Source organism: Stegostoma tigrinum, chromosome 7 (genome assembly GCF_030684315.1).
Source record: "Stegostoma tigrinum isolate sSteTig4 chromosome 7, sSteTig4.hap1, whole genome shotgun sequence".
Lineage (NCBI taxonomy): Eukaryota > Metazoa > Chordata > Chondrichthyes > Orectolobiformes > Stegostomatidae > Stegostoma > Stegostoma tigrinum.
Genome location: NC_081360.1, coordinates 63,047,573 through 63,074,633, shown reverse-complemented (window position 1 = coordinate 63,074,633; position 27,061 = coordinate 63,047,573). Strand labels below are relative to the sequence as shown.

Below are 27,061 nucleotides of genomic sequence, written 5' to 3'. Positions count from 1 at the left end.
CTAAAGAATGGGAGGGGGAGTGGAAATGGTTTGCGACTGGGAGGTGCAGTTGTTTGTTGCGAACTGAGCGGAGGTGTTCTGCAAAGCGGTCTCCAAGCCTCCGCTTGGTTTCCCCAATGTAGAGGAAGCCACACCGGGTACAGTGGATGCAGTATACCACACTGGCAGATGTGCAGGTGAACCTCTGCTTAATGTGGAATGTCATCTTGGGGCCCGGGATAGGGGTGAGGGAGGAGGTGTGGGGGCAAGTGTAGCATTTCCTGCGGTTGCAGGGGAAAGTGCCGGGTGTGGTGGGGTTGGAGGGCAGTGTGGAGCGAACAAGGGAGTCACGGAGAGAGTGGTCTCTCCGAAAAGCAGACAGGGGTGGGGATGGAAAAATGTCTTGGGTGGTGGGGTCGGATTGTAGATGGCGGAAGTGTCGGAGGATGATGCGTTGTATCCAGAGGTTGGTGGGGTGGTGTGTGAGAACGAGGGGGATCCTCTTTGGGCGGTTGTGGCGGGGGCGGGGTGTGAGGGATGTGTTGCGGGAAATACGGGAGACGCGGTCAAGGGCTACTTTCCCCCCACAGTGATCGAGAACGCCCTTGACCGCGTCTCCCGTATTTCCCGCAACACAACCCTCACACCCCGCCCCCGCCACAACCGCCCAAAGAGGATCCCCCTCGTTCTCACACACCACCCCACCAACCTCTGGATACAACGCATCATCCTCCGACACTTCCGCCATCTACAATCCGACCCCACCACCCAAGACATTTTTCCATCCCCACCCCTGTCTGCTTTTCGGAGAGACCACTCTCTCCGTGACTCCCTTGTTCGCTCCACACTGCCCTCCAACCCCACCACACCCGGCACCTTCCCCTGCAACCGCAGGAAATGCTACACTTGCCCCCACACCTCCTCCCTCACCCCTATCCCGGGCCCCAAGATGACATTCCACATTAAGCAGAGGTTCACCTGCACATCTGCCAGTGTGGTATACTGCATCCACTGTACCCGGTGTGGCTTCCTCTACATTGGGGAAACCAAGCGGAGGCTTGGAGACCGCTTTGCAGAACACCTCCGCTCAGTTCGCAACAAACAACTGCACCTCCCAGTCGCAAACCATTTCCACTCCCCCTCCCATTCTTTAGATGACATGTCCATCATGGGCCTCCTGCAGTGCCACAATGATGCCACCCGAAGGTTGCAGGAACAGCAACTCATATTCCGCCTGGGAACCCTGCAGCCTAATGGTATCAATGTGGATTTCACCAGTTTCAAAATCTCCCCTTCCCCAACTGCATCCCTAAACCAGCCCAGCTCTTCCCCTCCCCCCACTGCACCACACAACCAGTCCAGCTCTTCCCCTCCACCCACTGCATCCCAAAACCAGTCCAACCTGTCTCTGCCTCCCTAACCTGTTCTTTCTCTCACCCATCCCTTCCTCCCACCCCAAGCTGCACCCCCATCTACCTACTAACCTCATCCCACCTCCTTGACCTGTCCGTCTTCCCTGGACTGACCTATCCCCTCCCTACCTCCCCACCTATACTCTCCTCTCCACCTATCTTCTTTTCTCTCCATCTTCGGTCCGCCTCCCCCTCTCTCCCTATTTATTCCAGAACCCTCACTCCCTCCCCCTCTCTGATGAAGGGTCTAGGCCCGAAACGTCAGCTTTTGTGCTCCTGAGATGCTGCTTGGCCTGCTGTGTTCATCCAGCCTCACATTTTATTATCATTAATTTACAGTGTCAGTTTGCTCAGCAGTTTAGTGAGAATAGACTGAGAGCAAGAGGTGGACCTCATGAACACTGCATGATGGTTCCTAAGAGAGTGACTAGAGAATAATTTGTGTTCATACTAGGGCAGGGGGGCAGTGGTGAATATTGAAATAAATTTTGCTTAGCGGTCAAGAACAAGGACTGAATATGTATCAGAAGCCATTGAACAGTCACCTCAAGCTTCATGAGAAGAGGTGTTCGAGCACTTTGCATTTGTTGTAAGTGAGCGTGAAGGGAGAAGGCACATGAATTTTCAGAGATGGCCAGAGAAAAGAATCTTAGGATTACCTTTTTCATTCAGAAGTGATGTAATAATAATGGGACATGGTGGGAAGCACGGGGGGATTGGTGTACTGGTGATGTCACTACACTAGTAAGCCAGAAACCAAGGATAATGCTCTGGAGGACAGTTGCTTGAAGCCCACCAAGGCTGATGGTGAAATAAGAATTCAATTATGAAATCTGGAAATTAAAGCCAGTTTTATAGTGATCATTGCTGTAAAAGCCATCTGGTTCACTAATGCTTTTTAGAAAAGGAAATCTGCTAGCCCATGTATGACTCCACTCCCACAGATAAGCTCCCTGAAATGCCCTAGCAATCCACTCAATTCTGTTGAACCACTTTCAAATCAAAAGAAATGAAGGAATCTGTATGTGCCACTTGACATAGGCATTGGAAACTATATCAGCAAAGTCCTCCTTACTAACACATGTGGGCAAGTGCCAAAATTGGGATAGTTCTCCCACAGACTAGTCAGGCAACAGCTTGACATAGTCATATTAATGGAATCATACAAACAATGTCACAAAGATCACCACCACCCACTGACAAAACAGAGCTGGAGGCACAGTCGTCTACAGTCAAGAGGGCATTGTCTTTGACATCTCCAATATTGACTCTGGACCCCATGACATCTCATGGCGTCAGGTCAGCCATAGACAAGGAAACCCCCAGCTGATTATCGCCAACTGTGCACTACCATTGGTGGATGAAACAGTGCACCTTCATTTTGAACACTAATTGGAAGAAACATTTAAGATGCAAAGAACACATGATGTATTCTGAGCAGGAACTTTAATGGCCATTACCACAAGTACCTTGGTAGCACCACTACTGACCGAACTGGTCAAATCCCAAAAGATATACTTGCTAGACTTGACCTGTGGTAGATGGTGAGAGAACAAATGAAAGAGCAAAACCTACTTGACCTTGTCCTCAGCGGTCTACATGTTGTAGATGCATCCTGTCTATGGTGTAACTGGTAGATGACTGAGCAATGCATAATCCCCAAGGATACAAGGGCTCATCTTTGCATTGAGGATATCCTTCATCATGTTTCTATCACCATGATAAATCAAACAACTCAAAAACCAACAGAACTGCAGATGCTGTAAATCAGACACAAAAACAGAAGTTGCTGGAAAAGGTCAGCAGGTCTGGCAGCAACTCTGAAGAGAAATCAGAGTTAACGTTTCCGATTTAGTGATCCTTCTTCAGAACTGATGATAGCGAGGAAAACGTTGGTTTATATGCAGAATATAGGGTGGGGGGATGGAGGTAGGGAGTAAAAAATAAGTAGGAATAGAGCCCAAATTCAGAGCAGTAGTTGGACAGACAAAGGAATAGATAACGATCTGCTTAGGAGGGTGAATAGCTGTTAATGGAGACTAATGGTGGCTAACAACAGGTAGTATGTAATGGCAGACTGTGATAACAAGGCCTGGTGGGTGTAGTAGGGGCCTAGGACATGGGGGAGCTCAGGCTGTAAAATTATCCAGAGGGCTGCAGGGTTGCCAAGCGGAAAATGTTCTTCCAGCTTGCACTGAGTTTCACTGGAGCACTGCAGCAAGCCTGACACAGATGTTGGCCAGGGAACAGGATGGTGGCAGGTGACAGGAAGCTCAGGGTCTTTTTTATCTTTTTTTGCGGGCAGAACGTAGATGTTCTGTGAGGCGGTTAGCCTGGCTACGCTGCTGACTGGAATTAGTCTGCTCCAACTGCTTTTCTTTCTTATGTTCTCGCTTTTTTTTCTATCGTTCGGTTCTTAAGTTTTTTTTTCTTTCTCTACTTACCTTCTGAAGGGAACTCGGTCACGGAGGCAGTGGCAGCAATAGCAGCAGCTTGGGGACTTTGGCCACGAGATGGCTGGTGTGCCCAGCCGGAACTCTGGCGGTTAGTTGAACTGCAGCTTCATGGATGTCCAAAGCGGGACTCTGCAGCGAGGCAGCTAACGCGGCAATGTAGCATGGCAGCAGCTGGGGTCCAGTGCAAGACAGATGGTGGCAGGAGCAACGCAGCAGCCATTGACTAAGGATAGTGGCTGTGGTGTTCAGTGATGCGTTGGTGATCGGTCAGGTCCAAAGCCTTGCAGGCAGTGTCAAGGAGGTCAATAGCAGCAGTCGGTGGTGAAGGCAGCTGGCAAGCATGGGCAGGCTTTAGCCCAGAAGTCAAAACATGCCCAGCGCAGGGGAGAGCAAATCATCTTGGGGGGAAAAACCCAGTTTGGAGTGTCTGCAAGTCCATGACTTAAGAATGGATTGTATTGTTTGACTTTTTGAAGTTATTTCTTTATTTTTCTGCTTTTATACTAAGAAAACTGTAGTGCTGAAATTTTTAACTTACTTCCCTACTTTTCCTCATTCTAGAAGTCAGATTTTGTACATAGCTACTTTGTGCCTAAGATGGCACTGTGTGTGTGACATATTACACTTCTCCCTGTACTCTTGTACCCCAGAGTGGAGATCACGTGACAATAAAATCTAAATATAAGTCTAACATCCTGGAGGTTAACATTGACCAAAAACTGAATTGGGCAAGTCATCTAAATACTGTGACTACAACAGCAGGCCAGAGGCTGTGAATTCTGCTGTAACTCCTCTCCTATCTCTCCAGTGCCTGTGCAACATCTATAAGTCACTGGTTAACAGTATGATGGAATACTATCCACTTGCCTGGATAAATACAGTTACAATAACAATTGAGAAACTCAACACAAAGCAGCCCACCTGATCAGCACACCATCCTCCCCCTTTAACATTTACTCCCTTCACTACTGACGCACAGTAGCAACTGTCTGTACCACCTATATGATGCGCTGCTGCAACTCACCTTGGGATCCTTTTGACACCTTTCACACCTAAAAATTCTACCACCTAGAAGGGCAAGAATAGTAGATCCATGAGAACATCATTTACAAGTTCCCTCCAAGCCACAGACCACCTGGGCATGGAGCTACGTTGCCTCTCCTTCACTGTATGGGATCAAACTCCTGGAACTTCCTTTCATAATGACATTATGAGCATACCTAGACACCATGGAGTGCAGCGTTCAGAAAAGTCTTCTTACCACCGCCTTTTCAAGGACAATGATGGATAGACCACTAATTGTGTTCTAGCCAACGAAGCCCATATCTCCTGAACAAATTTTTTTTAAAAAGTGATCCTGCTTCTGTAACAGTTTTAGCAGGGAAAAGTAGGATTGAATAATACATGATGTTCTCCAGCTAGATTTGGCAGTGAATGGCAAAAGCAGTTTCCTCCATTGACCATAAGGGATTGCTCTTAGGAGAGTAACTCAGGTGGCAGAGAATGTGGGTTTTACTGGGGACAATGACATTAGAGCTAATGGTGAGAGTGTAATTGAGTAGAAGGTTAGCTGCAGAAATATTGTGGTGATTTGAGGGCATTTATAAGTATTGTTGCAAATGAAATTGAGGAGAGACAAAAGAGACATGACATCACCCTTGTTCTTTGTTTATAATCAGTTCTGTCTAGCTGTTTGAGTTGATATAAGTTGACATACTTCAATTCATCTTATTTAATTATAATGGTTGTGAGTTAAACAAATTCACATAGAACCTCCAAACAGGTTATTATAAGTATTATATTGTAAGACAATTGAGAGCATGTTTACTTTTGGCCTCTGGACTCCAGTATGTTAATAACAAGACAGTTAAATAGAGAAGAGGGATATAAATATATAATACTTTGGGTTCTGTGATGGGCAACAACTACTGCTTGGCCTATAGAATATTTGTAGCATTTGCTGATTTTATTCCAGATTTCCAGCAAATGCAGTTTTTAATATTTTTGTTCAAATAAATAGCAACCCTCTTCTAGTGTTTCCATCTAAAATGGCAACCAACAATAACTGAATAAACTCGCATTCAATCTGTTTCCTGACATGTGGCCATAAATCTCTAGTGTACTCAGGAGCTTTCCATCTCATAATTACATTGGGTATTCTGAAATGCTTTCTTCATTTATAAGCAGTACTTCGTGTCCACTTAAACGTTTCACTACAAAGCAAAAATGCTGTCTCAATCTGCAATGCAGGCAATTTTGCTAAGTAAGTTACTAAAGATAAGTTTGGCTGCCTTGCACAGTCCAGTTTGTAATTCAAATGAAAATTAATTTATAGATTTTTTAAAAAAAAATCCAAGGACAGCAAGTGGAATTTTTGAACTTTCATGGAGTATCATGAGTGAGATTCTAGATTTATGGTCCACCATGAGTTGGAGACAGTTCTCATGCTATCTTCCACTGCCTTATTAAACACACAACCTGCCTCTTCAACATCCTTCTTGTGCAATTGCATGGCAGGAGAGGAGAAAGTGTTTATCACTGTTGGAACCTTCTGGAATGTATGCAGTTGGCACTAAGTTCAAAGTCCAACTGCTCAGCACTTAAGATATAGCAAATCACAAACTGCCCCTTATAATGTAGTGCTGGACAATTCTAGTACAGAAAGCAAAGCTTACAACTTACTACTTTGACAGGACTTGGACAGTTTAGTGGGTAGGATGGTGGAGAAGATGCCTGTCCTTTTTCCACAGGATGCCACACTACCAGATCCAGCCAGGACACAGATATGACAAGCATTAGCCTCCCTGCTACAATGCTCCAATCCAGGCAACATCCTGGTGTATCTCTCTGTCTAGATCCTTACAGTACAATCAATTCTTCCTACAGTGTGGTGACCAGAACTCCACACAATACTCCAGCTGTAGATTAACCAAAGTTTTTGTACAGCTCCAGAATATCATCCTTGCTCTTACAATCTACTCCACAATGTGTGTGTCCTGTATACCACCTTAACTATGCTATTAATCTGCCCTGTTGCCTTCAACTGTCTGTGGAAATGCACCCCAGGATCCTTTTGTTCCTCTGAGTTTCATGATGTCCTGCTATTCACTGAATGCTCCCTTGTCTTGTTACTTATTCCAAAGTGTATCTCCTCTCAGTTTTCATTGCTAAATTCCATCTGTCCATCTCACCAAACATTTAATATTTTCATGTAACCTGAGATGTTCTTTCTCACTGTTAATCATCTGGACAACCTTCATGTCATATCCAAATTTACTTATGAAAATTGGTGGAGTTGTGGATAATGACAAGTTGTCAAGGTTTACAGCAGGATATCGATCTGTTGGAAAGTTGGACAGAGAAATGGCAGATGGAGCTTAATCTAGAAAAGTGAGGTGCTGCATTTTGGAAGGTCAATTGCAAGAAGAAATTATGGAGTAAATGATAAGACCTTAGGAACATTGATATATGGAGGGATCTTGACGTGCAAGTTCATAGCCAGCTGACAGTAACAACACAGATGGATAAGGTGGTTAAAAAGCTATAATGCATGCTTGTCTTCATCAATCAGGGCAATGAGTATAAAAGTTGGCAAGTTATGCTGAGCTATATAAAACTTTGTTCATGCCACATTTGGAACACTGCGTGCAGTTATAGTCACCACACTATAGGAAGGATGTGGAGACCTTCAAAAGGATGCAAAAGGGCTTTACCAGTGATGTTGCCTGGCTTGGAATGCATTTGGTGTGAGAAGAGGCTGGATGACCTTGGACTGTCTTCACTGAATCGGAGGCTGAGCAGTGGACTGGTAGAAGTGTATAAAATTGAGAGGCATGGATAGTCAGAGTCTTTTTAGACAATAGACAATTGACAATAGGTGCTGGAGTAGGCTATTCGGCCCATCAAGCCAACACCACCATTCATTATGATCATGGCTGATCATCCACAATCAGTATCCTGTTCCTGCCTTATCCCCATAACCCTTGATTCCACTATCTTTAAGAGCTCTGTCCATCTCTCTCTTGAAAGTATCCAGAGATTTGGCCTCCACTGCCTTCTGGGGCAGAGCATTCCATATATCCACCATTCTCTGGGTGAAGAAGTTTTTCCTCAACTCTGTTCTAAATGGCCTACCCCTTATTTTTAAAACTGTGTCCTCTGGCTCTGACTCCCCCATCAGCGGAAACATGCTTTCTGCCTCCAGAGTGTCCAATCCCTTAATCTTATATGTCTCAATCAGATCCCCTCTCATCCTTCTAAACTCAAGTGTATACAAGCCCAGCCGCTTCAATCTTTCAACATATGATAGTCCTGCCATTTCTGGGAATTGACCTCGTGAACCTATGCTGCACTCCCTCAACAGCAAGAATGTCCTTCCTCAAATTTGGAGACTGAAACTACACACAATACTCCAGGTGCGGTCTCACCAGGGCCCTGTACAGCTGCAGAAGGACCTCTTTCCTCCTTTACTCAATTCCTCTTGTTATGAAGGCCAGCATGCCATTAACTTTCTTCACTGCCTGCTGTACCTGCATGCTTGCTTTCATTGACTGATGTACAAGAACACCTAGATCTCGTACTTCCCCTTTACCTAACTTGACTCCATTTAGATAATAATCTGCCTTCCTGTTCTTGCCACCAAAATGGATAACCACACATTTATCCACATTAAACTGCATTTGCGATGAATCCGTCCACTCACCTAGCCTGTCCAAGTCACCCTGTATTCTCGTAACATCCTCGTCACATTTCACACCGCCGCCCAGCTTTGTGTCTCAGCAAATTTGCTAATATTACTTTTAATGCCTTCGTCTGTATCATTAATGTGTATTGTAAAAAGCTGCGGTCCCAGCTCCGAACCTTGTGGAACCCCACTGGTCACCGCCTGCCATACCCAAAGGGACCCATTTATCTCTACTCTTTGCTTCCTGTCAGCCAGCCAATTTTCAATCCAAGTTTGAATTGTCAAATACTAGTGGGTATAGGTTTAGGTGAGAGGGAGAATGCTTAAAGGATGCGTGTGAGGCAATTTTTGTTTTAACACAGAGGGTGGTAGGTGTCTGGAATGCATTGCTGGGGAGGTGGTAGAAGCAGATACAAAAGCAACATTTGAGGAATTTTGACCATCACAGCAGTGTGATAGACAAAAACATTTGGGAACCCCACATCATCCAAGAAAAGGAAGTCAGATTTGACACCCAACTACCACCTTAAACATTCATTCTTCCACATAGTTAGGAAATAATTTAATAAAGGAATTCGAAAGATGGAAAAGGGGTCATAAAAAGTCAGTAGCAAACAGGATTAAAGAGAATCCTAAGGCTTTTCATACATGTATGAAAATCAAGAAGGTGGCCAGGCAAAGGGAACAGAGGGATAGGCACCGTGCACAGGCAGATGGTGTTAGTTTAGAATGGTATAGTGGTCAGTAAAGACATGGTGGGCCAAAGGACCGATTTTCTGTGCTGTACTGTTTTACGTTCTGTGAGGGACCTCGTCAAAATCTTGCTGAAATTCATTAAAAACAACATCAGCTGCACGACCCTCATTCACACACCTGATCAACTCCTTGATAAATTCAATCCAATTTCTTAGGCATGATCCCCCTCTAAAGTCATGCTGACTATCCCAAATCAAGTCTTTGCTTTCCAAATGGAGATTAATTCTCACCTTCAGAATTTTCACCAATCATTTGCATGTTACTGTCTTGCCTGTGCCAGATCTCTGAACTGGCTTGACTAAAATGAAGAAACACAGATGCTGGAAATCTGAAGCAAACAAAAATGCAAAGTGCTGGAAAAATGCAGTGGGTCCGAGGCCATCTGTAGAGACAAAAACAGAGTTAACAATGAGTCGAGGGACCCTTCATCAGAACTGAAAGCAGCTAGAAAATGATGGCATTGATGTTGACTCCCTCCTCCAGATTCATTAATGACTCCCACACCCTCAGGAGCTGTCCTGCATGGGTTGCTGTCAGCAAAACCATCCCATTCTCAATTCTTCATAAACCCTGTTATCACCTATTCATTTTTTTCTCCTTCCCTGATTTACTATACCACTCTGCTTTCCATCCTTTTTCTCTCTGTCTGAGGCACTCTCCATTTCTCCATCTCATTCTTTCCCTTTCCCACCTCATTCCCCAGTCATCAGCACTAATACAACCATTACTCAGTTGTTTTCAGTTCTGATAAAAGGTCACTGGACTCGCAATGTTAACTTTTTTTTGTCTCACCTCAGATGCTGCCAAATCTATATCCTGCTGTATCCTCTAACAATCCTCCTCACTATCCGCAGTTCCATCAATCTTTGAATCTAATTTACTAATTAGACCAGCTATGTTTTCCTCCAAATCATTTTAGTAGGTCACGAACAGTAGAGGTCCCAGCACTGATACCTGTGGAACAGCACTTGTCACAACCCACCATTCCAAAAAGCATCCTTCCACTGCTACCCTCTGTCTCCTATATCTAAGTCAGCTCTGTATCTATCTTGCCAGCTCACCCCAATACCATGTGAATTCACCTTTTGTACTAGTCTGCCATGAGGGACCTGTCAAAGGCTTTACTGAAGTCCACTGTAGACAACATCAACCATCTTTGTCACATCCTCCAAAAACTTGATCAAGTTAATGAGGCACCACCTCCCCCGCACAAAACCATGCTGTCTATTGCTACAAAGTTCATTTGCTTCTAAATGCATATAGATCTTGCCCCTGAGAATCTTTTCCAATAATTTCCCTACTATAAACATGAGGGTCACAGGCCTGTAATTTCCAGGATTATCCCTGTAAACCTTCTTGAACAATGGGACAACATTATTCTCCCCTTCTCTGTGATCTCACCTGTGGTCAAAGAGGATACAAAGATATCCTGTCACTACAGCAATTTGTTCTCTGGATATTGTGGAACAGATCCTATCAGAGCCCAGGGGAATATCTACCTTAATAATTTTTAAGACACACAACATCTCTTACTTTTTAATAGCAACTTGGCTTAGAAATTTGACACTCCCTTCCCTGAGGCCATCTTCCAACAATGCCTTCTCTTTGGTGAATATCAACACCAAGTATTCATTTAGGACCTCACCGACCTCTTCTGGCTCCACAGATTCCCTCCTTTGTCCTTGAGTGGGCCAACCCTTTGCCTGACCACCTTCTTGCTTTTCATACATGTATAAAAAGCCTTAAGATTCTCCTTAATCCTGTTTGCTCATGACTTTGTGACTCCTTTTCGCCCTTCTAATTCCTTCATTAAATTCTTTCCTAACTGTGGAAAAATGAATGTTTAATGTGATAGATGGGTGTAAAATCTGACTTTCTTTTCTTGGATGATGTTGGGTTCTCAAACGTTTTTGTCAATCACACTCTTGTCTCATGCCTAAAAGATGGTGAACAGATTTTGGAGGGTTTTAAGCTACACACAGAATATCCAGGCTACATAGCAACAGTATTTATACCACAGATCTTTTTAGATATCTGATTAATGGTGAACTTTGGATTGTTAATGGTGGAGGATTCAGCCTTTGTAATTCTGCTAAACATGATTACATTCTCTCCTGTTGTAAATGTCCATTGCCTGGCACTCTACACTTGTAGAGCACAAGTATAACTTGCCATTTATCAGCCCGAGCCTAAATGTTGCCCAGGCCTCGATAAATACAAAATATTCTACATCCATCATTTGAAATGGTATCTCCTTATTTATTCTCTAAAACCCTTTCATGATTTTGAACACAACCATCTAACTTCACTTGAACCTTCTCTGTTGTGCAGAGAATAATCAGTTTCTTTCGCCACTTTGGAGCCTTTTATTCCTGGTGCTGTTTCTGCATCCTCTGTAAAGTCTTTACATTTGTCTTAAAAGTGTAGTAGCCAGGATTGGCCATCTCACTGTAAAAAAAAAGGCATGAACAGTGTTTAGTAAATGTTTCAGCAGAATATCTTTGCTTTTTTTGGTTCTATTTATAAATTTAGAGATCTCAACCTTCTGAACTTGTCCTCCCACCTTCAAAAACTTGTGAGCATACACCCTCGAGCCATGCTGTTCCTGCATGCTTTTTAAAATTGAACCATATTGTTTACCATGTTGTCTATGCTCGTTCTTCCAATAGATGAATCACTTCACATTTCTTTGTATAAAAATGATTCCACTGTGCATGCCCACTTCTTAGTCCTCCTGAAATCAACCCTTCTTACTGATTACTATATTTCTGAATTTCATATCACATGCAGATTTTGAAGTTATGTTCTGTATATCCAAATATTAATATATATTTAAAAGATCAATCATTCTAACACTTCCCTCCAGTTTGAGAAAAGCTGCTTACCACTGCTCAGTGCCACCTACTATAGTTAATTCTATATCCACAGAGCCACTGTCTGTTTAAACCAATGAGCATCAACTTTTTATGTAGTACTTTACATGGGCCTTTTGAAAGTCTGTGTATTCAAATCAACCACACCATCCTTACTAATCTGCTTAGTTACACAGACAAATATTCAAATCAGTTTAATGTTATCCATTATCTTTTTTATTTTTGGAAAACAATCCTTCTGATTAGCTCGGGTGAGGTGCTCTTAAACCTCCAAGATTACCAGTGAAATACATTTGGTTTTGATTCCTTTATCTTTATCTCTAATGCAACATTTTTACAATCAGAGGGTCTATCTGGTTCCATCTGTTAGATCAACACATTTTCCACTTCTGTGTCATATTGATCAAACCCTTGTCAACACAGAGTTGCTTCTTGAGTCCACTGTGTTGTTAGTTTTATTTGTTTCACTTGGTATCACATTTGCAACCTCTACTAACCTGCTGTTTTGACTTGGACAACAATTGCCAGTTTTTCAATGCAGATTTGAAATATATACTGTTTTTACACATCTATTTGTGCTTTCGTAAGATTGAATGGTGACACAAGATGGTCAGACTGTTTAAGAGAGTAGTGATATTCTGAAGTAAACTGAACAGGATATGGTTCCCTGCCGTTCTCTAACAGATGTTCTGCATATTATTTGATTATCCCAAGTGCTGATACAGCTAACATCTATCATAGGGTAATTAATCTGAAGGAGGTTCAGATCAAAAGCTTAAGCTTTCTCAATTCATGTAACTCAGTTACACATTGCATTAACTACTTGAGGCCTTGGGGTGATTTAGAATTTTTTTTAAGAAATAGTCAACTAATAGTTTGAGAATATCTTTAATTTCACAATATAATTAATGCTTTGGAAGATAAAGTATTCCCCATATATTCTGCAATGTCTTTATTGTTTTGATATCATAATTAAGGGCATATGTGCATTAAAATAGTATCTTTGTAAGGGGGATCATGTATGAATAATTTGGATTATTTAATTAACATGTTATAATGTAATAATCCAATTTGTAGCCTGAAAAACATTCATTTTTAATGTTTAAATATAAAACATTGGATTAAAAGATGAGATGGCGTGAATTTAAACAACTACATCATATATTACATTTTCATATAAAAATATGAATTAGAAGTAATATTTTATAGGTAATATAGATTAATGATGCAATAGTTCAAATGCTTTTTTAAATGTTCAGATATGCACAATGAATGATTAACAAGGGGTAAGGGATTTTAACGTGGAAAGGATTTTACATGGTAGAGATATATTACACGCAGTAGTTTATTTACTATTGTTAATTTGTTTTTAAAAAATATTGACTCAAACATTAATTTGTTTTCACTGCATTTTTTTTCTGTTTTGTATGATGTCAGGACTACCTTATTCAATGAAACAAGCTGGTTTTCCTTTTGGAATACTGCTCCTTTTTCTGGTTGCATATATAACAGGTAATCCATTCTAGGAATTGTATTTTTAAACATTTCATTAATACTTAAATATACTACAGAACGATAGCAATTAAAGATTAATGTAATAAAATTTTAAATAGATAACAATTGTTCCATTCTGTACATAGATTATTCTATTATCCTGTTGATTAAAGGAGGGAACCTGTCTGGAACAACTACTTATCAATCTCTGGTGAACAAAGCTTTTGGTATAACAGGTTATTTGATCCTTTCATTCCTGCAGTTTGTGTATCCTTTCATTGGTAAGAGTTTTTAATTTCTACTTTGTTTAATCACAAAATTTCTTCCAAGGCTTGTAAAGATGACAACTATATATTTTTGAAACATTTAAGTAATGAACATTAAATAAGCAATTTTTGTAAGCAAGTTAGCAATAGATCAAAGTTAGGAGTTCAAATAGGTATGTTCAAGAATTCTGAGAGAAGTTTTGAGAAAGCAAATGAGGAAAAAAAAGCTTTTTAAGTAACAACATTTTAAGTGTGTAATGTTTTACCTGAAGCATTCTTGAAAGCTTTATCAAGGTTAGCAGATAATCTTTCAAATAGGAAGCAAGAAAGTATTGTAGAAAAGGCAGGGTCAAGGGGAAAACTAGGTGATTCTTTAAGTTGGAGACTTCAGAGGGTTAATATGAATTTAAGTAAATAGCTATTCATGAACTTTTAGACTACAAAAAACATAGTTGAACTCCTAAGTAACTATTTAACAGACACCACCCTCTTCCCCCCCCTCCCACTGGAACCAAAACACCAGACCTAACACCCATTTTCCCTGCCACCCCATCTTTGCTCCATAACTGAAGTCCCAATACCTCCCAACCACACTAATTTACCTTAAATACGGCATTCCTTACCTGGTACCCTTACCCACCTGATACCTTACCCCCTTCCACTGGGCATCCTCCCCAGCTGCCACATTACACAGACAACATCTTACTTACCTGACACCCAACCTTCCTATTACTCTCACACCATACTTACCTTATGTACTTAATATTTCACAGCAGCTAAAGCAAAGGCTTTCAAGATCTTTACATTTTGGAATATGGCAGCTGACTGCTCTGAAAGGCAATGTCGTTTACCTTCTTCTGACAGTTTTGCTCAAAGAAAGATCTGTCTGACTTCTGAGGGAGCCCTAATTGGAATCTCCTCTCAGAAATGCAGAATGCCCTCTTTACATAATAAAGAGGAGCTGGACTGGCAATCGCATACTGATTGGAAAACCCAGCCCCAAGCATTTCTGGTGGGAACCATGCAGTTCAACACAAGCATTCCACACAAAATCCTCAAATAAATCAGAGGTCCCTGCCAACTGTCAGTAATAGTTTTGTAAAAGCAGCTATATCTAAACATGAGAAGAAAGGAATGTGTAGCACTGGATAGATCAAAGTGGCTCATGTGTTCAAATACCACTGCTGTGAAAGTATTCTATAGAATCTGATACCCCTCTGTGAAAGTTTTGTTTAGTTATTTGTCCAAATCTGTTGTATTAGCCCCCTTGCCTCCAGTAAAAGTTATTTTGGGGGAAAACTATAAACCTAATCTTGCATGATATTTGGATATTTCGTCTTGACTACCCCAAACCTTTAAGTTTGCATATTGGTACGAAGCAAAAGGGAATAATTTTTATGAATAGAATCCCTACAGTGTCAAAACAGGCCATATGGTCCAACAAGTCCACACTGCCCCTCCAAAGAGCATCTCTCCCAGACCCAATCCCCCCCCCCCCCCCCCCCCCGTGCATCTCACATGTCAAATCCAGCTATTCTAAACATCTCTGGACACTACTGGCAATTTAGATATTTAGTCTTCTACAAAATGTTAAACAGACATTCAAAAGGATTAAAACTTTTTGATTATTTAAGCATCCAAGTTTGTGTTTGAGTCTTTTTCTGTTTCATTATCATGTGCGCATGAATCCAGTTTGTAAAATGCCATATTTAATTTGCAGCTATGGTAAGCTACAACATTATATCAGGAGATACGTTAACAAAAGTGTTCCAGAGAATTCCGGGAGGTAAGTGATTGCTTTAGAATAGCGTAATAACAGTAATGTGGAACATAAGAACCAGGTTCATTTGAAAGTGAAATATTGAGAGATGAACTAAATAAAAATAAAGTTCAACCCCCACACTTTTGGTCAATGTGGTAAAAATGTTTAAATGTTCAATTTTCTCACAAGAAAGGAGCTCAGAACAGCTTTCTCATGAACACAACAGGTATCTGAATAATTTAAAATCCTGCATGTCTTTCAACTAAATTTGCTTATTCTTACCATGTGCACTGTTGCACTGTCATAAGAACAGAGACAGAAACCTACTCACAGCTCTCCACCAATGTTGCCGAGCAACCAGCTATGACAGCACTCTAAGTTGCATACTTCCTGTGGGAACAAAACCTCTGCTGAGATACTCTTTCTGTTACCTTTACTTCTGCTACCTTGGCATATCTTTTGTAAAAATAATGAATTCATTTTTGTAAAACACAATATTTTGATGAACATGAACACAGAACTTATTTTTATATTAAAATGTGTGAATGTAATTTGATAAAATACAGTTTCAATGTACATATATATTTGCTGCATCCTTGGAGGGTTTTTAAGTGTTTGAGACCGGCGTAAATAATACTGACTACCATTGTTGATTTACAAAAGTGATTGTTTTCTCAGAAAAAGAAAATTGTTTCAAAACACGTTGAATGTTTATCTTGTTTCCGTGTGCAACTCAAAAATAAGGAATGTTTATGGCCCAGATTTTCCAATATAAAGCTAATGGGTCCAGCAGCATTGTTAGGAGTTCTGTGCAGGAACATGCAGAATTCCTGACACAGCTGACTACACAGGAATTACATGGGAAGCTAAACATCTGATGGACAATTACCTAGTGTCTAGGACCCTCTAAAAAATACCTAAAAATAAATTAGTGATAATAAAATGTGAGGCTGGATGCAGCTCTCTCCCGTTATCACTAAAAATAAATTAGTGTTGGACTCATAACCCCTGAACGCATTAACCCTCTCAGACCCTGATCACCCTCACTCATACCTGATCCATCTCCCACCTAACTCCTATTTCCTCCCTAAATAATCTGACCAGACCTACTCTAACCTATCCCCATACTGCTACCACTACCATGATCTGTCCACCTGACCTACTATCAACCCTCGCCACATAATGCCGTCACCCACTTGATACTTTACTCCCTCATATACTAAATGTCCCAAACCCACCTCTGTATTTCTCATGCACTTGGGACTCTTCATCCCCATCCTTCATTTTGTGTCCTCACCAACTAGGCACCTGGACTCCCTAGTCCATCTGGGTTGAGGAGGTAGGGGGACAGTTGCAGAATTGGGGAGGGTTTTATGGGGTGGTTCCAGCACAATCCTCTCTGCTGCTGCCTGCCTGAATTCTGAGATTCATCTTCACTGCTTCAGCCACAAAGGCTCCTAGCTTGGATGCCCAGAATACTGCAAAAAGGTTAACTGGGCAACTGCAAGTCTGTTCTGGTTTGGAAATGGGGATTCTGACTTCAATTGGAAACTTCAGGGCAATACTTCGAAGTTACTGCTGTAGCTCCTCTCACATGATTTTGAATTGTGGTTGTATCGCTATTTCTTTAACGTTGCTGCTTTAAAATCAATGAAGATGATAAATGATTTACTCCATTGTTAGCTAATGCCACCATTGTCAATTCATAGCCTGATATCGGAGGAAGGGTGTTATCAACACAATATTCTTCCGCTGGAAAAAGGAAAATTGATAAAACACAGTCCAGACTTTTGAATGAATCGTCATTCAACATGAGCTCTAGTTGTGAAATTGAATGACTTGAGTCTAAAATTAAACACCCTCAAGCTGGGTTTCAAATTAGGATGATTTATATTTTCTCAGAATACCAGAAGTTTTACTTAGATTTCTAAGTTAAAAACAGCATCATGGAAAAGATTCTTGTGATTACCCTGTCTGGTTATCCACAGCATAAGGGCCTTTTATTCCCATAAAGGGAAAAGAAAAACATATTTAAAACTTATGTATACAAAGAACCTTTTTGTTGTAACAATGGGACAATTGTGGGCAAGGCTTAAATGGACTTCATGGGGCTTATGTAACTGCAAATTGATTGGCTAAATATGCAGAGCTATTAAAGACTATACAAAATGTATTTGTTTATGCATAGTGTTGTATAGTTCCTCAGTCTACTTGGAAATGTGTATGGATTTTGTGAATCAAATCCTATTTCAACCACAACTTCCAGCAAGGGACTTTTTTCCCTTAACCATTCTACCTCAGGGCATTAAGATCCATTGTAGCATTCCTGGTGCTGTACCAAGCTGGGAATTAAACATGGCATTTATCTTACATTCATCAGAACAGGGACAGGTTACTGGCCCCTTAAGACTGCTTTAGTATTCAATAAGACCATGACTGATGTAAATTATAGCCTGAATTCCACTTGCTGGCTTCCTCCCACTCAATAAACCCTTGATTTCCTTTCAATACAAAATTATCTCTATTCAGCCTTGATTATGTCCAATGATGCAACCTCCATTCTGTCTGGAGTAGATAATTCTAATGATTAACAACACATTGAGAGAACAAGCTTCTCCTCATCTCTATCCTAAATGGGAGGCTTTTTTTCTCCTAAACTATTTCTCCTAATTCTAGTTTTCTCCAACAAAGAAATATTTTCTCAACATCTATCCTGTAAACCCACCTCAGGATCTTATATATTTTAAAAAGCCGACCCCTCATTTATCTGAACTCCAATGAGTATAGGCCAAAACTGTTTGGTCAATCCTCGACCTGTTACATCCCTTGGACTGTTTGTCCATTGAAGAACTGCGACATTGTTTCTAATCAGAAATGCTGCTGAGGTTCTAACAGGCTAATTAAAATGTGGATGGAAATGGGATAAACAACTATTTTCTGTCATTACCTGAACTGTCAAATGGACCCTGCAAATATTTCACCAGATTTACAATGATAAATTAATGGTATTCCAAAAAATTCACATTTCAAGTTTATTTAGGCTTGTGACTAATTTCAGTAGTTTCGTTTCTTAGATCAAAGCGAAATGTATGCCTGGTATTCTAAGCCATAAATAAATGAATTGGTAGCACTGTGTTTTCCATCACTTAGGGGGCACTGTTTCACCACCTTAATATCTCCATCAGAGATAGCAGGAACTGCAAATGCTGGAGAATCTGAGATAACAAGGTGTTGAGCTGGATGAACACAGCAGGCCAAACAGCAGAGGAGCAGGAAGGCTGATTTTTGGGCCTAGGCCCTAGGCCCGAAACGGCAGCCTTCCTGCTCCTCTGATGTTGCTTGGCCTGCTGTGTTCATCCAGCTCAACACCTTGTTATCTCTTAATATCTACATGCTTCATTGTCAACAGATTTACATTAAAAATGTTCACTGCTAGGGCATACATTCCAGAATATTAGTTTGCAGAATATTTTGAGAATTTAAGTCTGGTAAAACTGGGTGAATTTTGGAACCTTACAAAACTTCCCAGATTGAACTTGGGATCTTCCCAAGTAAGAGAGTAAAAAGTTGTAATATGTATCAATCATCAAGGGGGCAGCCAGCATTGAAATTATATGGCTGCTTAAAAATATGCATCAATACATGCAAACAAAAATTGTTTTAATATTTCTAAAAGCTACATATAGAAATGTATTTTTCAGTCTTAGCAAAAGCTGTGCTGAGTGGGAGCTATTTGCCAAAGCAAGAGATGCCAAGGAACTGTTCAGGCACAAAGCTGAGTCTGATGAATTATATTTTTTGAGAATGTGGGCTGGTGGTAGGAGTCATGTTAGGAACCATGGCATTTCAGGAGCTCTTAACAGGATATTGTTAGACTGATTAAAATCTAATCTAACATCTGAATAATTACATAACTGAACACCCCAATCATCCCAATAACTTGACTGACTTCATGTACTTTCTGACTATCCTCAGGAACCAACCTGACTATCCTCTGAGCTCCTACTGCCTGACCCGAACTAAACAATTTCACCCCCTCCCCCTGATCTGACCATGTCCCCCATTTCATTAATCCCTGACCCAAATATCCTCAAATCCCCAACCATCCACTTGCATCCCCCAGACCTGAATATCATCTAACTATTCCCTAAACATATTACCCAGTTATCCACTTCACTGACCTCCACCATTTGATCACTCACCCAAGTAAACCCTACCAATCTCTGTCTAATCTTACTCATCCACTTTACTCCCTTTCCACTTAACCATTCACTCACTCATGCATTAACTTCTCCACTCACTAATGCTCAGATAGGACATTTAAATTTGTTATTATAGGAGCTAGTGTTGGAGAGAAAAGCAACTCTACTTCACTTTGACAAAGATCCCTGATGTACACTGTATATTTCTGTAGAAGTTGGGAATGTAAGCCCTTGGTAGAAGTATTGAATTGGTGGGTGTGGGGGTGGTGGAGAGACTGGATTTTCAATTGCAGCAGCAATCTCATCATGATGCGTGGGTGATCCAGGCTAATGATGTGGAGAAAGACAACTTTACCGTACCATCTTTTCAATACATGGACAGCAACAATTTTTCATCTATCTTTAACCTGGTAACTTCAGTTGTGTTTTCATGTGCAAGTCAAAGTGGTCAAGTAACCAGTTTTCTAGTTATCATAGCTAGTGAGGCCAAAGGTATAGTGTAATTAGGAGTTAGAAGTTCAATCAGAACACCCTCACTGAAATCTTCCTAATAATGCAAATCCCCATCAAATTAGAGTTCTACTCCTCTTTGTCCACTATAACTGCATTTTGGGTTGGGACTTTTGGTCCTGGCTTTCTTCAGCCACATGGAGCACACCTGAAATTGGAGTTCTTTTTCGTAATGCTGTACCATCAAAGGAAGATGAGCTTTTTACAGCCATAACTGCTGTATTCTGGTGAGCATTCACAACTGCACTGAAATGTTCTGGGACATTGAATAGCATTTCATTGTGTGGGTGAGTAGAGAGATGAATATGTGGGTGTGTAAGGGGTAGGGTGAGTGAATGAAGTAGTTGGGTGGGTGAAGTTAGTTACTTAGTGGATGGCATCTGGGTAGAATGGCAGCTGGGTAAGGTAGAACCTTGGCAAAGTAGGATAGTAGGATGGTAAGCTGGCAGCTGGTTGAAGCAGGTACATGGATCAGGAGCAGATGTCGCGTTAGAGTGTGTGGGCCAGTTAGATGTTGGGGGCTATGAGCTTTGGGAAATAGGTAGAGTTGAATCGGGGAGAGGCAGAACGTCAGTGGGGAAGCTGGGTAGTAGGGTGGTCAGGTCGGGTTGGGGTGGGTTGGAAGGTAATGGGTTAATTGGGGGTCACAGTCAGAGGGTTTGGACAGGGTGGACACAGTTGGAGGATGGGTATCCAGTCACTTAGGAATTAGACAAGGACTTTTCAAATATGTTACAGGTTACTGTCCAGGTAGTTAAGTCAGAACTAGCTTAGAGTTAAGAAAGTGAAACTTCCCAATCAATTCCCATGGACCTCTGCACAGCAGATTTTCCATAGGTCCAGATGTGCATCTTCAGCCATACATCCAAAACTCCAATGATTCTGAGACCAGAAAATTTGGCCCATTATTATATGAAATTCAACTCGATGTAAATGGTTGTTGCCATGTAAATATGTAAATAAGTAGAGTATTGTGAATTATCAGGTCAGAAAATCTCAGTAAAATTAAATTCTAACACTTTGTTTATCTTTTTCAGTGGGTCCTGGAAGCATATTAGCTGACAGACACTTTGTAATTATGCTAACAACCGTTCTGCTTACTCTTCCATTGTCCTTCTATCGCAACATTGCTAATTTAGGAAAGGTGATTATTGTTTTAACTATGAACTTTAACTCCCAATAGTTAAAGTTTTGTTTTTGTGTGTGGGTAATTTATTCACTACTGTAATCTGTACTCTAGTAAAAGAAAACTTTTGAGCTTCAATATTAAATAAGTGTACCAAACGTTATCGCCCTATGGTAGCTGGAAGCCCAGTTCTCATCTGGGTAGAGCCGTTGTTGCACCAATCTGCATTCACTGCTCGCAATGTGGTCTCCTCTACTTTGGGGAAAATGAAGCATAGACTGGGTGATCGTATTGCAGAACACCCACATTCTGTCCGCGAAAAAGACTGAGGTTCCACGTGCCTGCTACTTCAACACGCCAATGTGTTCCCTGGCCAATGTCTTGTCTCAGGTTTGCTGCAGTGCCTCATGAAGCTGAGTGCAAGCTAGACTAACAGCACCTCATTTTACACTTGGGAACTCTGCAGTCTTGTGTACTTAATATCGAGTTGAACAATTTTAGGGCTTGAGATGCATTCTCTTGTGTCCCAACCCCAACTCCCACAGACCAAGCCATGTCATTACATGGGCTGCTACCCCTCACTACCCATTATCACTTACCCATAGGACCCATTACCAGCTATTCATTCTCCCAGACTGACCTGTACCCACTCTTTTGTCAGTCCAATTGTGTTTCTCCCTCTTTGGATTCCATCTCCATCTATTGTTTATTCCCCTCTCTCTCCCCGGTCCTTTGTCTTCTGAATAAACACCGAGCTTTTCCTAACAACCATCAGTTCTGAAGAAGAATCAGTTGACCCAAAACATTAACTTTCAACGGATGCTGCCAGACGTGCTGAGTTTCTCCAGCAAATTCTGTTTTTGTTTCTGATTTTCCAACATGCACAGCTCTTTTAGTTTTCCATTGCAGTGTTGATTTTGTGGCTGCACTGAAGATAGAGGTTTTCAGCCAAACACTTTTCATAACCTGCTGGTATGGTGGCAGCTTTGGAATGCTTCCACATCTGCTAGCAAAAGAAATTATGGAGTTTTTGCTGCATAGATACATGAATACTGACAGGATTACTTTATGATAACAGCAGAAACTCTGGCAGCTATGCAGTAGGATTAGGGAAGATCCAGACAATTCATTTGATCATTGGCACGGAACTTAAGCTACATTTCGATGTGTGATTCTAACCTTGCCTTTACTCATTAGTGCTTTCTCCTGTGAAAAGTGATCAAGGCAAACCTTCTTCATAATTCAGAAAGGCAGGAGCTGTTGTGACTTCTATAGAACTTGCTGCTCACAATGTATTTGAATGATGTTAGGACAGAAAGTGAATTACTGCCCCATCATATTAAGCAAATCTGTAGTTACTGCATCAGTATCAGCTGCTTTAATATAGCAAGCTCTCTCTGCATGATGGTTGCCAGGCCATAGGTTCTCGACTGTCAGACTTGGTTGATTTTGGAATGAAATGCAGTCAGATAAAAGCCCTGAGGATCTCTAACACCATCCAATAACCCTCTTCGAAGGTAACCTCTTGCTGTCAGATGGGCATCACAGTTTGCCACCCAATGAGGATGAAGAGTGGGAAGACAGCTAAATAGTCCTACCCTGGCTACAACTCATTCATCCTTACCTACCATGTCTAATGATGCAGAGGCATGTAGACAGAATCAGGTCATGTACCCTGGCATCTTTCAGTCCAGAATACTCCCAAGCCTTAGTTTCAGTGTTAAATGAGATTTGTGCATCTTGTGTTGTTAAGGCTCTCTGCATTGCAACTTCCACTTAACTAGAAGCACCAGAATGTTTTACACTCCTCTAATAAGACCAGCATAACTCCCTTCCTTACCAAGACGGTTGTAATACTCTTTATGCAGGTGCATTATAAACATTTCCTGAGGAACCATCATTTTCTTCCAGATTAAAACAACTATTTTATAGCTAAAGTTCTTAAGGTAACAGTTATCCTGGAGGATGAATGATGTAAATTCAGCTGCTTTTATTCAATGAATAGGATGAGGAGCTTGATGATGTTTTATTGGAATTAGCACACTCCATTTACAGATTTCTTGATCACTCAAATTAATGACCTCTCTTGTGATGCAGAGATAATGTCCCTAGCTCTGAACCAAGAGACCTGGGTTTAAGCCCACCTGCTCTTGAGGTATGTAATAACATCTCTGAACAGGTTGGTAAGGGGCGGTGGTCTGGGGGGAAGAAAAAGGTTAAATTAGTAAAAAAATCACAACTTAAATACTTTCCTCAAGTTCCGTGCTATTCATTTTGACAGTGGAATCACTGACAAGAAAATTCACATTTCCACAGCTGTGAGGCTCAGAGTCCCAGCAAAGAGTGTGTTTGAATTAGAGCACAAGGCTGATGGTATTGGTGAAACATACTTTTATCTGTCCGGAGGCAACTGCACCTTTGCTTTGAAGATCTTGTTGTGGAAAAAACATGATGTGAGTGTACTTGCACACATTCTGCTCTTGGAAACCAATATGTCAATTTGTACAGATATGTACCTAGTGCTGGTTGGTGGCTCCACCACATATGCTTGTGGATTTTCTGCTTCTTCCAGTCCACACAAAGAAGCAAGCTCCCTTAAAGTTAATGAAAATCTGGCCGTGGAGTTTCATTGAATGATCAGAATATCTTGCAGACCTACACATTTGCAGTTGTGCCGTTGCCTGCTTTTCAAGGTGACAGTGTATCAATCCACCCAAGTTAGCTTCCATCATATATTTTGACTAGTATCACTGATAGAATTTGCGTCACAGCCTTCTCCTGTGAACTGCAAGTCTTGTCTTACAAGTTAGTGTTTCGCTTGCATAAGACCAGCAATGAAGATTCTCATGACACAGCAATGCATCATACATAAGCGCCATCGGATGTTCTCAGAGTCTGTTCTTCTGAATCCATATCACATCTTGTCCAGCATACACATTCTCAGTCTCACACACTCATTCAGGGGTATGTGAGCGTCTTCAGTCCAACATTCACAGTTGGCCCTTCAAATAATGTCAGTTTGGGTACTGTGCAGCCTCCAAGCACAAACATCAGCTTCTGCAGTGTGCCATATGGAATAGGAACAAAATGTTGATGGCCATGAAGGCCATTGAGTCATGGCTCTGACTCCTCTGAGTCAGTCCACCACCTACAATGCGTATGCCAGGTTGTGATGTAATATTCTCCACTTTCCAAGCTGTGTGCAACTTCAAAAAAACATTCATGAGGCTTGACAACATCAGGACAGAGCAGCCTGTTTAATTGGCATCACATCTACCAACTTCAACATGTACTTTCTATTCTACCGATGCACAGTGGCAGCAGTAGTACCATGTAAAAATGCACTGCAGCAACTTACCAAGGCCTCTTTAGGCAACCTGTTCCAAACCTGCAACTCTACCAAGAACAAGGGCAGCAGATACATGGGAACCTCACCACCGACAATTTCCTATCAAGCAACTGACTGGAAACTACATTCCATCTCCTCACTGTACCTGGGGCACAATACTGGAGTTCCCTTCCTAGCCATTCTGAGGGTATTCCCAGTCACTGCTACTGCAATGGTTCACAAACATAGCTCACTATATACTTCTCAATCATAATTCATGATGTGAAATAAAACCTTGCCTGTCTAGCAAAGCCCACATCCTGTACAGGAATAAAAAAAAGTTCTATGAAGAAGCCACACTCTACAACTGATCATCTGTATCCAAACAATTCATCACTGGTTTGTCTGGATCTGGAACTGTCCTCAAAGAAACATGTTGTGTCTGGGATGATCTAGAGGCCCGAGTCATCAAGTTTGCAAACTTTCTCTATTGTGATGGCAACAGTCCTGAAATGATGATATGTCTATAAACTATATACTTTGTTATTGCAAATATGCCATGTTTGTTCCTTCATACATCGGGTATCAACTTCTGTCACTCACTAGTTTTAACAGGACCTTTTGTTTTCACCAGCATCGCTAACTTCTAATCTGAATGTCCTTCTTTCATCTTTTGTATTCACCTGTTCAAAAGCTTTTCAAAGAATTTTACCATTATTTGATTTTAAATGTTACCTCCTGGTTACTACCATTGCCCATGATAGTTTACACATCGTTGGCTCAATGAGCTGCTTGTCCCATCCAAAGAAAATACGATCATTCTCAATAATATCCTGTTTTAGGGTGTGATCAACTCAAGTCAATCACCCATCAATATTTCCATGCCTTTAAGCTAATATCCATTCAACAACTAGCTGCCATGCTTCTCTTGGTCTCCAGACCATCAGGTGCAGTTTAATACCCAAATCTTTGAGTGACCCTCCAGAGATCATTTGTATCTCATTTGCTCGTAATGTTATTAAGCATGAATGACCATTCATGTTTGTGTATGACCATGTACATCAGGACACCTATTGGATGGTGTTCTCAATTTGTGCTTTGGATTTTGTCCACTAGATAAACTGCCATATGGATTGATCCCAAATCTAAACTTTTGCTAATGATATTCTAACTCCCATCAAATTCCATCATCCCTGATCTTGCTACGTGACCAACCAAATCACTTTGATTTTAACATTTGTATCCTTCTGCCAGCAGTGGTAGTAGAGTCAAATACATTAAGGACACTTTAAGCCACTCTTGGGTAGGCACATGGATGATAGTGAAATGAAAGTTATGCAAGTTAGTTTGATCTTAGAGTAGGATAATAGGCCGGCACAACATTGTTGGCTGAAGCGTCTGTACTGTGCTCTATTGTTTTATGTTCTATATTCTCTGCAAGCCAATTCATGGCCCCACGACTCTCTTAACTCCTGTAGCTCTTTATTCTCTGTGACTTTTGCAGCCCTCTCATTTTGATGTCACTTCTATCCATGATTTTAGTTGCAACATTACTTGTTTTAGAGCTGAGTATCTATGGCCTGGTATGCCCTTGTTCAACTTTTCAACCTCCATAGCGGTGTGGTCCTTAAAACATTCCTTGAAATGTTTCTCTGTGATTCTACTTTTGGTAATCAGTTGTTATGATTGTTGTATTTCTGAGATTTCTTTCTGTTATCCTCATATTTTCCTACATTTCTTTGTCCTGCTTATCCCTTTTTAAGATGAGCTCTTGAATTTTTAAATTCCTGAAACATCAGCGTTTGTGCTCCTAAGATGCTGCTTGGCCTGCTGTGTTCATCCAGCTCCACACTTTGTTATCTCGGATTCTCCAGCATCTGCAGTTCCCATTATCTCTCTTTTTAAATTCAGCTTGTTTATTCACCCCATTGCTATCTGTGGAACCGTATTCTGTGCAAATGTGTTACTGCATTTCCCTATTTGGTAACTAATTAACTGCATTCACAGCATTTCAGATTGCAAAATTGTTTGGATTTCAAGGCAATGAAAGGCAGTATGTAAATCCAAATACTTTCTTTCAGAAAAGTCGCGGAAGTTGAATTAATTTAATCTTGTAATTAAGCCACAGAAAAATCCATGAAGTAATGAAATTAATCAGTCTCCAGAAATTCCAAAAGATGTGAAAAATATCAGGCTCAAAAGCTTTTGAAGTA

The 27,061-nt window shown here is 41.1% G+C and overlaps 1 protein-coding gene across 2 annotated transcripts in view; it reads left to right on the top strand.

The window, feature by feature from the left end:
• slc38a11 (solute carrier family 38 member 11) overlaps positions 1-27,061 on the top strand; it is an 85,016-nt gene that overhangs the window by 7,619 nt on the left and 50,336 nt on the right. For both annotated transcript variants that reach the window (XM_059647323.1, XM_059647322.1), the window contains exons 3-6: positions 13,598-13,672; positions 13,801-13,935; positions 15,641-15,706; positions 21,432-21,538. In XM_059647323.1, the coding sequence (XP_059503306.1) occupies positions 13,598-13,672; positions 13,801-13,935; positions 15,641-15,706; positions 21,432-21,538 (383 nt within the window). The remainder of the gene's footprint in view (positions 1-13,597; positions 13,673-13,800; positions 13,936-15,640; positions 15,707-21,431; positions 21,539-27,061) is intronic.